The 14,154-nt window shown below is 33.7% G+C and overlaps 1 protein-coding gene across 3 annotated transcripts in view; it reads left to right on the plus strand.

The window, feature by feature from the left end:
* The first annotated feature begins 5,876 nt into the window (after positions 1–5,876).
* The window catches only part of LOC106474849 (protein D3-like), a 10,280-nt gene continuing 2,002 nt past the window's right edge, over positions 5,877–14,154 (plus strand). The window contains exons 1-4 of one of the 3 annotated variants that reach the window (XM_013935546.2): positions 5,877–5,969; positions 6,179–6,302; positions 8,759–8,882; positions 10,805–10,942. In XM_013935546.2, coding sequence (XP_013791000.1) covers positions 6,243–6,302; positions 8,759–8,882; positions 10,805–10,942 — 322 coding nt within the window. In that variant the 5' untranslated portion in view covers positions 5,877–5,969; positions 6,179–6,242. Of the gene's footprint in view, positions 6,006–6,082; positions 6,303–8,758; positions 8,883–10,804; positions 10,943–14,154 lie in introns of those variants that run through there. The other 2 variants (XM_013935545.2, XM_022403139.1) reach the window with 2 other exon arrangements.

Genomic DNA, 14,154 nt, shown 5'->3' on the forward strand with positions numbered 1-14,154 from the left:
CACTACGTGTTACTAGAGTCACATGACTTCCGCTGTCGTAGCAATATGTTGATATTGAAACAAGTGTTGTGCATGCTGTTCATTCATCGTTGCCTTTACCGTCAACAAGTCATAGACACCTACTTTAGAAGAATCTACAAAAACAAAACCTGACAATTTGGTGTCTGGGATAAGATCATACAATGATAAACAGGGGTAAAAGAAAACGTGATGGCCTATCTACGCACCAATGTAGTAGTATTGCATATAGTGTGGATATTACAATCACGCTATAGAACTGTGTCAACTTTTGATAAATTGATACAAGTTGGAGAACATCTTGGGTTAAAGACAGTGAACGACGAGAGAAAACCACAACAGAAAAGACAACTTGAGAAAGAAAAAAGAGAAAGATTGAAAGAATAAAAAGAAAGAGAAGAAAATGAGATAAAGGAGAGACGGGAAAAAGAGAGAGAGAGAATAAAAATACAAATTGAAAAAGAAGAGAGAGAGTAAAGACTAGAAATAGAGAGAATAAGAACACAAATTGAGATTGCAAAACTCGCCCAACCAATGAAAGAAAGACCCAAGAATGACAAGGAATTCATGATCAGCCAACCCAAGCTATCAAAATTTGATGAAATCAAAATGACATGGATGCTTTCCTGGAGAGATATGAAAGATTCCCCCAAAGTCAGAACTGAGACAAAAGCGACTGGACAGTCTGTCTCAGCCCACTTCGCACAGGAAAAAGCCTACAAGTATATGCAGGTTTGATGTCAGAAGATGTCATGGATTATGATAAATTAAAAGTAGCTTTACTGAAACGATATGAACTTGCTGGAGAAGGTTTTCGTCGAAAATTCAGAGGAGTCAAACCCTACACTGGAGAAACTGTATTTCAATTTGTGGCACGTCTGCAGCGTTATTTCCCCATGTTGCTGTTCTTAAAGGAGAGAGCAGCAAAAGACGAAGATGAGATGATCAAGCTGGCAGAACAATATATGGAAGTCAATTGTCAAACCAGCAATGGCTGACCAGAAGCAGGAGCTTACTAAAGGTGACAGGAGGTTAATAGATAGAAGAGAGAAGAAATGCTATGTTCGTTATAAAATTGGACACATTGCAAAGGAATACAAGTCCAGTGCCAACAAACAATAGATGAAACCTCACTATAAAGCAGTTGAAGCTGTTTAGAAAGACAGTGCTGATAAGAATCAAGAAACGAGTGACTGGCATTATGGATGTTGGTGCCAAAAGAAAGCGAACCAAGACTACTCCTCAGATTAGTCTCAAATCAGACTCAAATTAGCAAATGGATCAACAGTGCCAATAGTGATAGGAGCATGCAATAAATATCAAGAGGTGCCAACAAATCATAATATGCCAATGTGTGAAGGCTATGTTGAGGACAAGAAATTAAAGGTTCTACAATACACTGGATGCAGTGGTGCAGCAATGAGAACTAGTCTAGTATCCGATGATCAGATGACAGATAAGGTATGGCGGCTGTGTGTGCTAATCGATGGAAAAGTGAGAAAGTTCCCCATAGCAAAAATAAAGTTGGATACTCCATATTATGTAGGAGACCTTGAGGTCATGTGTATCAAGGAACCAATACATGACTTGGTAATAGAAAACATACCAGGTAGTAGAAATCTGGAGGAACTAAACAGAAAGAAGCTTGATGAAGCATCTGCTGTCACAACCAGAGCTCAAGAAAAAAAAGAGTATACAAGACATCCAGCCCCTGCAAGTGTCAAAAGGTAACATCTTGAATTGGGTTTGTAGGAATTGAAGGAAGCACAGAAGAAATACCCTTTATTGCAGAAACTTTGGGAAAATGCCCGGAAGAAAGTCGAGCACAAAACAAAAGGGAAAATACATATATAAAAGAAGAACAGAAAGGAGTTCTATATCAAAGCAGTTACATTGGGGAATTGAAACAGATCATAGTACCAGCAGAATATGAAGTTGGCTCATAAATCAATTGTGGGAGAACAACTAGGAATAAAGAAAATGGCAGACATAATCACCAGTAACTTTCATTGTCCAAGAGTCATAAGAGATGTGAGTAGATTCTGCAGATTGTGTGACATCTGCCAAAGAACAATACCAAAAGGAAAGGTAGCCAAGGTGCCATTGAGGAAGATGCCTCTCATAGAAGAACCATTCAGTAGAGTAGCTGTGGACTTGATTGGACCACTAGTGCCTCTGTCTGATAAAGGCAGCTGGTATGTGCTTACAGTAGTCGACTATACAACACATTATCCAGAAGGAATAGCAGTGGCAAAATAGAAACAGAAAGAGTAGCAGAGGCCCTTCTGGAGAAATTTTGCACAGTAGACTTTCTGAGAGAAATCCTGAGTGACAGAGTGTTACTTATTAGAATTTCAAATTGTCTGAAATTGAGTTAGTTGATAAATTTAATTTTAGTAGTTAAATTGTACTTTGGGTATAGTAGTTAAGTAAAAGTCGATATATAGTCACTTTATGATATTTGCAACAAGATTGATACACACTGTTTTCGCTTTTAACACAAATACGTTTTAATATATACACAACAATACAATTTACAATAATAGTTATTACAAATAATGATTTACAAACAAAAGTTTCACAAACTTACAAGCAATATAAAGTCTTCTTTCTAGTTTGGAGCTTCCTTGATATCTTATCAAAGTTCACAATGAGCGAGTTGATTACGAGTTGATATAGGTACAATTCATTTAACGGGAAGCTAGTTAGCTTTATCCTTCGTTATTTATCGGGCACACACACCGGGTTTTCCACGATAATTTTATGTAATGTTTTCATAAAAAAATACTAATGTCCGATGAGAATCCACTGAAGTTAAGTGAGTTGTAAGGTTCGAAATTTGTAAATGCTCCTGATCAAATATCTGAAGTTTTCCGATTAATAAGCATTATAACAATCACAGTTATAGCTTCAGAAGTTTTATAGCATACTGACTATAGCGAACTAATAATATATATACTCTCTTTTGGTGACACCAGATGGATGTTACCAATTTAAACAAATGCCATTTGGATTATTGAACTCAGCAGCAGCATTCAACTGCATGATGAGAGGGATGCTGTACAACTTCACCCACATCCAGCACTATGTGCATGATGTTTTCCCATACACTGCGATATGAAAAGACCATTTGATGAGACTTAAACAGCTGTTCCAGTGAGTGAGGGCAGTAGGCCTCACCACCAGATCATCCAAGTGCTACATCGGATATTCCATGCTAGATTTTGGCTGACATATAGTTGTAAACCGACAGATAGCCACGGAAAAGGAAAATATAATCCACATACAAGATACACCAGCTTCAACGACTAAGCAGCAAGTCAGATTGTTCCTGGAGTTAGCAGGAGAATACAGGAAATTCATCCCAAATTATGTTGAAATTACTACACCATTGACTTACCTGACCAAGAACGGCTTACCCAACAAAGTGAAGTGGGAACAATCGCACCAGATGGCATTCCAGAAATTAGAGAACTTGTTAGGAAGCTCACTAATTCTTAGAATGCCAGACTTCGACAAACCTTTCATTGTCCAAGCTGATGCTTCAGACATTGGAATTGCAGTGCTTTTGCAAGAACATGAAAGGGGACTTTTTCCGGTAACATACATAAATAAAAAGCTGTCAGATAGTGAGAAGAATTACTCTATGATTGAACGAGATTGTCTGGCCATCATATTTGCCATTTGGAAGTTCCAGAACTATCTATATGGGAAGAAGTTCATCATCCAGACAGACCTTCAACTACTTGTATACATTCAGAAGTGCAAGGTTCAGCACGAGAATCATGAGGTGGGTGTTGTACCTTCAGAACTACAGGTTCCACATATAAGCTATCAAAGGGACTGCAAAATGTTGGAGCAGACTGTATGATCAGACTCTGCATGTGAAAGAAAAGGTATTTGTATATCATTGAAAGGAAAGTATTGTAAATATTTATCTTGAAGAGGGATTTATGTCACAATGGCTGTCATTGATTTGTTGTGTTTTATGATCATTGCAATATTGTTTCATTTTTGTTTAGTTTATGATGTATTTTACGTTTGTGATTCGTTGTTGTCGAGAGTGTAGAGTGGCGCGTGGGAACTGATAGTGAAGAGGTGGTGGCGAACCGACGATGGGATGAAAGGTATAAAGTGGTCCAGCAGAGCAGAATGAGAGCATATTGCAGCAAAGTTATGGAGAAGACAATGTTTATGTCTATGCTGATGTATTTGTGTGTATTTAGTTCAGAATATATATATATATATATATATGTGTGTGTGTGTGTCTGTGGATATTGAAACAAGTGTAGTGTGTGCTGTTAATTGATCATTGCCTTTACCGTCAACAAGTCATAGACACCTAACCTAACCTACCAACAGATATAAAGTAAAGAATAGATTTTGGGTATTGTAAGTAAAGTTATATTTTATTCTTTCTTTAATAGTTGTTTGATTAAGAGTTTTGGTTAAAATGTTTGATATGTATATAATACATTTATTCTTGAAATTTTTCATTCCTATGTTATGTGTTCCTACTGTTACGTCTCTGGTCGTTTGTTAATTTACCGTATAATTTCTTTCGGTGAAACTTTAGCGACACAAGTCTTTTCTTGAATAAAACTAGTTTATTCTTTCTCAATACAACTTTGCAATACACTTAATTTCCAAAGTCATTTTAACTTAAACACACGCTATAATTCACAACAATTCACGCACTTTAACTACGGTCACTACCGCGCTTGACTCAATTGTCCGTCTCTGCCTGTTTGCAATTATCTATGCCGTCACTTCTTGTCCGTCTTATATATAAAAATAGAGGTCGTCTAGCAAACACTCGAGCCTTCAGGAACCTTCTAGATACTTATTACGTGTTACCAGGGTCACGTGACTTCCGCTGTCGTAACACTACCATGAAAATTATTTGCATAGTTACCCTAGTTTCTACATTAAGAATACTTTGCTTAATTATAATTAAAGCTAAGTTGAGCAGATGCTTAGTCGGCCCCTCTCTAATAAGATGTGTAACTAGAATGTAATAATCCTGAATATTTGCATAGAGATTAGAAGTATCTTGGTTTCTTTGTTTGTTGAATTTCACGCAAAACTACTCGAGGGCTATCTATGCTAGCCGTCCTTAATTTTAAAGTGATAAACTAGAGGGAAGGCAGTTAGTCAACACTACTTACCACCAACTATTTGTCTGTTCTTTACCAACGAATTGTAGGGCTGATCATCAAATTAAAATGTCCCAACAGCTGAAAGCCAAATATGCTCGGTGACGGGATTCGAGCCGGTGACCTACAGATTACAAGACGAGCACTAATCACCAAGCTACCCCAAAATCAGATTCCCAGAACTACTGAAAAAGATGCCAGGTTTGTTCTTGATGGTAATTTTTTGTTTTACTTCGTGTTTGTATGATAACAAAATTATAAAAAGAAAGGCAATGCAACTTTTAAATAGAATACGTATGCGAGCGAAGCATGGTTACAATTAATTATACCTGTCACAAAAAAAATAGTATTAGGCATATTATGTTTTTAACACTACATTCTGTATTCAGTCATTTAAGCTTTTTCAAGAAAAATAAGAGTGGATATTAATATTTCAACCACTATTGCGGTCAACTTATTTGGCTCAATCCAGTATACATCAAACTGGCTGGAAATTAATATAGTGCTGTTAAAATGGGTGAACATTAAATAAAGGCGCTGTAACAATGTAGTTTTCTGACACGTTTGAAGAATAAGTCAATTATTTGTCAAAATAAATGCAGAAAACGACTTTATATTACTTCCACGTCCAATAACTCCGTCACCACCCAACAAAATTAATACGGTTTAGTTACACTTGAAGAAATTACCCATCCACCCTTCAGATGACTTAATCAATTTCGCAATAAAAATAACTAAAAGATAATACAGCGTCGTTGGTTGAATAAAATATTTGGGTTGAGGCGTATGTGCAGAGTGAGTGTGTGACTTATTCACGTTCTAGAATAACTGGTAATACATGATATTTAATGTAATTTAATGGTGTCAAGGTCCTGTAACTAAGTTGGTAAACAATCTCTCATTTTAAACAAAAGAAAATATTATAAATCCTCAGTAATGCAGTTAAGGTGGATTACGGTAATTCAAAGTATATTTTTATGTTTTCTTCTTACTCTTACTTTTAGCATAGTAACAGCGAAAGGTAAATCTGAGAAACAGTCCAGAGAAGATATTGAACTACGTAAGACCATGGAAGAAAATGATATCATTCCCGATGTTATCGATACGACTCCTGTACATGTAATGGAGGTAAAAAAATAAAATACGCTTTCTCTTGTATGAATACAATTTAACTTCTAACAGAATATTTTCAGTGTCTAAGTCACTTTAACCGTAAGTTGTAGTTCAACTTCAAAGCTCTCACAAATTTCGAATATCCTCTAATAATAGTAATAACTAATATTACCAAATACTAGAATTAGTCTAGTCTAGCGTAAAAACCACACCCAATAATACTATTTACGTTTATGATTTACATCGATCTCTGCCTGCCTCTGTTTCCAGAACTTAGTAGTAGCCGTCGAAATCCAAACATGTAACTTTTATTAAACTTTCCCTACTGTATGTTATTGTAATGGAACACTTCACCTTATAAATAAAAAGGTTATTACTTTTTGTTGTACCAATGTTTTAAAAAGCAGCTTCTCACTAAATCTCGACTCTTAAAAATCATGGTTAAGTATACAAGTAAAATAAAGGTTTAGAAAGGAAGGTCTTATCTTACTGTTGCTAACATTACTTTGAATTGTGGTTAATGCAGTGGATTTAATGTATTTGAACTGTCGGAAAACTTTTGACTATTATCAGCATATGCTCCAGAAAATAAAAAACAACAACCTCCTGAAGTTTTTGTTTTAACTTGTATTTTTTGGGTAGGATGGAAGCAAGCTAAATGAACTGAGAGTTGCTTGGGTGGTAGAATATATTAGTTCTTAGGAAGTTATGTGTATTGTGAAGTTAGTGGGTTAATGTTAAAGGTAGTTTACTTAAGCGTTGTGTATTACTATTAGGTCCATTGCTGTTTTTATTATTAATAATAATGACAGCTAATGGAATAGCTAGGGAGCTCAAGTATGCAGGATATATTTCCTGTAGTTTTACAGAGATTTTGGTGACCTGAACAAACATGTGGCAGATGCACTATTAGTTATGATAAAAGTAAGGTTATCATACTGGTTATCGGTATAAATTATTTTTACAGCCTTACTTGGTTTACAAGTATAGTAGAAGTAGTAATATTGAAAGATTTTGAGGAAATTGGATGAGCATTTTAGAGTTATAAGATGGTAAAAAAAATCTGGACCTAGTTGTTACAATATTTCAAATTTTCAAAATAGTGTATGTTGGCTTAATTAAGCAAACAAGATTTTAGACTCTGTAGAATGAAATGTTGAGTATAGCTGATGTAGATCGTCAGTTCACAATATAAGTGGCTGGTTAGATCTCAGTTGGAATATTGTGTTCAGTTTCTGTTGCATGACTTAGACTTAGCTGAAGAGTTTAGCGAAGAGCAACCAGAATAATTCCAGATCTGGAGGGGTTATTATATAGGGATGGAATGAAATTGATTGAAATATTTTTTCATTGGAGAGAGGGACTCTGGAGGAGACATGATTGATAGGATCTATATATCCATATGACATTTTTTATTAAAAACAAGGAGGTGGGTTAGTTGGTGTGTGGAAAAGTTTGCCTTCATATATGATAGAAGCTGTAACATTGAAGGAGTTTGAGGAGATTCGATGCGTAGTGATAGCTTGGGTTGGCCAACTGGCCCCTTATTATCACTTGGAAGTGGAATAAGTTATGTTATATAACACTGGGAATAAAGAGAAGCATTTTGCTTTCTTTGCCAATTAACACTTGTGTAACGTTTATAATCTTGAGTTATTCATGCTTCAGATCTTTTGTCCAATGCCACTGTAGATATATTTATTTTATTCTAAATCTAGGCCTATACCACACATTTTTTGAAGGATTTTCACATAGATTCTATCTTGTCCAAAATTTTATTTTATATGAATATTTTTATGTAATGTCAAAATCTGAGATTTCTACATCAGTTAAAATAACTTTGAACAACAATATAAAGTTACCTGATGGCTAGTTGTTCCCATTAAATAGAACCATTTTTGTATGTTGTATTTACTGTTAGTGAAGACCACTTGGCTAGAACTGATGTAAAGCAACACTACTTCAAACTCATTCCCAAGTAGTTTTATTTAAATTATTATCTGTGAATAACAGTGTCCTGCACCTAGTTGTTCCATTTTTTGTTCAGTGTTTTCATAGAATATGATTAATTTGATTTGTGCAACAACAAACCTTTTACATTTTAAGGATAAAATTACAGAATAATATATTTCTCTGAAAAAATAATTGTACATTTGCTACACTAATTCTAGATTTAAATGGAATTTTTATGAATAATTTAGATGAGTATTACTTTTACTATAAGGTTTGGTATATTGGTCATAACCTTTTTTTAATTTATTAAAAGGATGTGTAAAAACTGGTTCTTTAATAATTTATTTTTGTGGGGGGAGTAATTTTAATTATGAATACTATAACCTGAATTACATTTTGTGATATAACGTATGGTAATATACTTGCAAGATTAAATTTGTTAAATTTTGTTTTATTACAAAACTATTATACATCTCTGGTATATTGTCAATAAACTTAATTTACTTGATCTTGTTTAGGTACAATATAATGATGTGAAGGTAATGCTAGGAAATGAACTTACACCAACACAAGTTAAAGACCCACCAACATTTATCAACTATCCCACTGAGGATGATACTTTATACACTCTGTGTATGACAGGTAAGTTTTGAAACATTACTTCTCAACTATTTCAAATAACAGAAATTCATACACTATATGTAACGAATCATTAGCTATCACACAACATTTTTAAAATTTAAAAAAACTAAATTTTTTATTTACTTTAATTATTAACCTCACTCTGCAAGGGTATTGCAATCAGGTCTGTTTCTGCGTGTGTATCTCAAACTATTAGGCTGGTGTACATGAAAGTTTTACACAATATGGGAAGTTAGTATGGGACAGTCCACCCCAAATTTGGTCCGGATCACTTTGACACATTTTTTTGCAGTTTTAGGTTAATAACTCTGTAAAGTGTGATCAGATTTCTATCAAATTTCATAGGCACATTAATCTGAAAATCCTTCTCAGAATGATCAATGATCTAGGTCACTTTTTGTGAGGGTGATATTTTACGTTATCCAATATAAATGCATGCAATCTCAAAGGAGTGGCAAGGTGAGGGTATGCAATCTCTCTGATAGCTCTTGTTTATATTTAAATGAAATTACCATTAATTCAAGACTTGTTCACCATTTACGATAAAGTTGATTCTTTCAGAAAATAGAATATGAAGACTAACAATGTTTGTAATCCTTAACTTTTAACAAATCTACAGTGAAAAATAAATGACTTTGCTATGAAAGTGAATAATGCACTTGACAATGCAAAATAAATCTAGAAAGCAGAACCCATATTTGAGTGATTGTTATTACTGTGTAAATTTGTTAAACAACCACTTTCCTTAATTGTATTAGGTTGAAGTTGTTAATAGATGTGTTTTTATGAAGTGGGTCTTCAGCACCATTTATAGTTTATAAGACATAACATTTAAGGATAACAAGGAATCTGTTTGTCCATTGAGGCTGTCCCATCCACTAATAATAATAATACTCTGTTTGTGTATGCCCTGAAAATGTACACACACCTTACTATCTAAATGTGTATGCATGTGCACTTCAATTCAATTGATGTAAACAAAAAGCAGATACAAAAGTTTTTAAAAAGTTCTAAAGTTTAAATTGTAAAATAACATCAGTATTTATTGATAGTATTAAGTATGGTAAAGTTTAGCCCTAACTAAACTAAAGCAAAAAGCATTCACAAGTTAGTGTTAATTTATCTCGTAATAAAGGTTTAACTGAAGCTAGGCCTATGAAAAGTGGACTTTTAGATTTTGATGTCTATGATTAAATTCTTTTGTATTATTCTAGAAATCCTGTAATAAAGAAGTTCTTTGGCAATAAAGATACTAACTTGACTGCAAATGTTTTGTGGGTCACTGCTAGTATAGTATTATTTACTCTAAAATCTATAACATTAAAGAATGATGTGCTACTTTGAGTCCTATGAAATTTATAAGTAATACATAAAACATTCTCAAAGCCAACCTTTTATCGTTTAAATATTTGTCAAGCCTTTCCTTGCATTTACTGCATCCGTTGCATCTGAAGGCAATTCCAAAGGTCAGTTGTCATGTTAAAAAAATAAGACTTGACTGAAGATGACTTCTACACTGCCAGTACCATTCTCCTACCATTCTCACCATTAAATACAAAGAAAAAAAGCATCAACAATCAATTCTTTTAACAATCTTTAAACACCTCAGTCAGATCCCTTCTAACTCTTCTTTGTTTTGTTTTTTTCAAGAGAAAACAGTTTGAGATCTTAACCTGTCCTTGTATGACAACTTTTCCATCCCAAGTATCATCCTAGTAGCCCTTTGAAACCTTTCCAACAACTCAATATCCTTAAGGTAAGGAGCCTACCTTCAGGCAGATAAAAAAAAAAAAAAAAAACTGTGGGTAACAGTTCAGATTTAATATGAAAATGTAAAATTCATATTATATATTGATGTGAAACTTAATGAAAATAGCCATTTACAACTTCCTCTCAAAAGCTAATACATTTTATATTTTCAGATCCAGATGCACCAAGTAGACAAACTCCTAAGTTCCGTGAATGGCATCACTGGTTGGTAGTCAACATTCCAGGCAAGAACGTCAGTGAAGGGGAAGTGTTGTCACAGTATGTAGGCTCGGGACCTCCAAAAGGAACAGGTTAGTAATGACATTTCATCAGATTGCCATTTTCAGTTTAGAGCTTTAGGTTTCCTAATGATTCAAACAAAATGAGTAATGGTAACCATATGATTTAGCTAGCTTAATGTATATTTATATTTGAAAAGTAGAATATGGCTGTGAATGGCTTTAGAATTTAGTTTATAATGTTCAAAAGGGTTTTAAGCACATAAAATAAATATTATAATAAAATGTTTCATGGGGCACACACGCAAGCAGCTCGTGGGTAATACAATATGTTAGCGTAACGTGACCTGCACGTTTCCTGAGTGATTTACAACTTGTAATGGTGCAGATAGTAGTTAAACATGGTTCAAAGGGCAATAAAATGTAATTATAAATAGGTGTATACTGTTATGGACTTGGAGTTTCTTAGGATAGATATCGTGTGTGTGTGTCACATGCAGCTTTGGCTTAAACTAGATGTTTTTGTGATGTTCAAATACAAAGTATATAGTTTCTTATGAATTAGAAACTCAAATTACCAATATTGACAAGCTAGAATATAAAATAAGAACCTCTTATCTTTTCAATTTGCTGAGATATTACTACATTTAGTGAATCAAATACAATAGGCTCCATCCACCTCTTTCATTTTTGGAAATACTTGCTTACGTACACCTACTTCTGTCTGTGACTTGAGAATAACCAATCAAAAGCTCAATGTCCCCCACGTGGTCTTCTCGGCCTCTAGAAGGTGGAAAGTTCCCAAGATTATTTCTTTGCCTTGAATCTCAGAAGGAAGGGATAAGTGAAAATGTTGTCCAAAAACTTTTTTTTATATATATAATATAAAATTATTTTGTTTTACATCCTCCACGTGTGAAATCTGACAAGACATAGTAAATTACAACAAGTAGCAAATGTTCTCATTGTTTTCTATATTTTTTTATTTACTGTTATATGTTTAAGAGAAAGAACTAAAATTTAAGAAGTTATTTGTAACTAGCAGTAATATTTTACAAAATCACAGTTCAAACTGAAGAGGGGTAACTTTTTAAAGTTAATTGTACTATTGTGAATTACAAGAGGTACATTTTTTTATAGTAGCTCCCAAATAATGTTTTGAATACCCCATCTCTAGTTGTCCATCCTACTGTAGGTGAAAAACTAATATACTAACAATAGAAAATCAAATCGGGGATAGGACCTGGATGTCTACAATGCCCAGAGTCCAGTAGTACTAATTAATGTTAAAACTATACTATCAAGTAACATAGCTCATAACAGTTACCAAACCTTCTGTTCTCCTCGCACACTAATAATAATAATAATAATAATAATAAAATGTAAGTTGGAGAGATTAGGATAAAATCTACAATTACCTATAAAAGGAAGATGGTTTTTTCATGCACCAAGTTCTTGCTTTTTAAATCATAGATGTAGTAGTAGTAACTAATAAAAACCACGTGAACATTGACATTATGTAAACAATGCTATTAACAACATAATTACCTAGGATATCTTGTTTCCTAGGTCTTTATTTTAACATGATTGATGTTAACAGGTGGTGAAATTGCTAATGCTAATAAATATTAATGGTTTATTTCATTGTGGAATTGTGATTAAAATGGTTGTAATATTATTAAATGAAATGCAAAACAAAAATTGATATGCAGCTTACCTTTTTTGTTATGCTATTCCTAAGTTGCATAAAAAATGAATTGAAATTTATAATCATTTGTATTAAAATTGTTGTATAAACTCTTTGGTACTCTACTTAACAATCTGGCTAAAAGAATAAACATTGCACAGATGGGTTGCTTGAAAAATGTCTCTTACTTACTGATAAGTGTGACATGCAATGTTTGAATAAGTCGCATGTAACTACTTCTGCTTCTTTAGTTTTTAATTTGATTTTAATATGCAAGAAACTAATGTGTGGAAAGACCAACTTTCTAGGTGGTTAAATACTTTAATATCTGATCACCACCTTACCTTATCATGGATAATAGCTTATATGCTCACTTAAATGTAATTATTAATTGTATTTTTCATTAAACACTAATTACCAACTACTTATATCCTGCCTTTCAACTGCTAATTTGCTGCTGCCTTCAGGGAAATCTGGAAGACTGTTTGTGATGGTAGTGGCTAGTATTCAATCTTGGGTTTTGTATATGGAAAAGCTGTTGTGCCATATAATTATCCAAGGTCTCCTACATAATTATGGATTTCATCCTAATCTGCCTGGCTTGCATTTTTATTAATACTAGCCATGTGTACCCATTAAGGAAACAAAACTTGTATAAGGGATAATATTAAATAATTCTCCCCTTATTTCTTTCATTATTAAATCCCCGATGGCATCATTTGATACTAATTGCATACCCTGCTTTGTGTAAAGTAATAAGTGACTCATTTAACTGATTAAATACATATCTTTCAAATTGAAAGTCAAAATTATCAAAAGAGAGGAAGTTTTCCATTTCAGGGTCGTCGTTTTTTTTGTTGTTTTTTTTAATTCTCTCTTCTTGGGCAAAAATCCTGAAACAAAGTACTCCATATATATCATTGGACAGTTTCAAGATACATGCAAAATCATTCCTGTAATCAAGGCAGCTAATTCTGCATGGTGGATTCTAATACTTGTAGATACACACATAATGAAATATGGGTGAAGTTTGGGTGACAGCAACATCAAATATTAGGTTGTCAAGAAATTAATGTCATGTTTTGGAACATTTCATTAACCACCCCCAAAAAATGTACATCACATATAATATTGAAATAAACCACCTAAACATCACATTAGTGTAGCCTATATAATGTGTAAAGTTTAGTATACTCTAATCCCTTATAGTGATAGCACACAACAACACACACATTTGGCATGTAATGCTGTTTGAATACAAGAAGGAAGCAATGCTTCTGTAGCCACAAAGAATATCAAAAAATTTTATGGAAATGTTTTGAATGTTCATAAGTGTCAACGATTCATTCAACAAATTTCATTCAGGTGACTTTAGCCTTAAAAACTATGATGGCAGGGGCCGACATGTTGGAATTGATATTGATGCTCTGAAGATGATTGTTGAATCTAACCCATGGCCACACACTCGTGAAATGGCCCTGAAATTGCATGTCTCTCATGAAACAATACGTAAACATCTAAGGAATATGGGAAAACTCCATAAAGAAGGTGTTTGGGTGCCTCACAAACTCTCCGGTGATCATTGTTTCTAGTGCAT

The sequence above is a fragment of the Limulus polyphemus genome, unplaced genomic scaffold, assembly GCF_000517525.1.
Source record: "Limulus polyphemus unplaced genomic scaffold, Limulus_polyphemus-2.1.2 Scaffold7767, whole genome shotgun sequence".
In the NCBI taxonomy this organism is placed as follows: domain Eukaryota; kingdom Metazoa; phylum Arthropoda; class Merostomata; order Xiphosura; family Limulidae; genus Limulus; species Limulus polyphemus.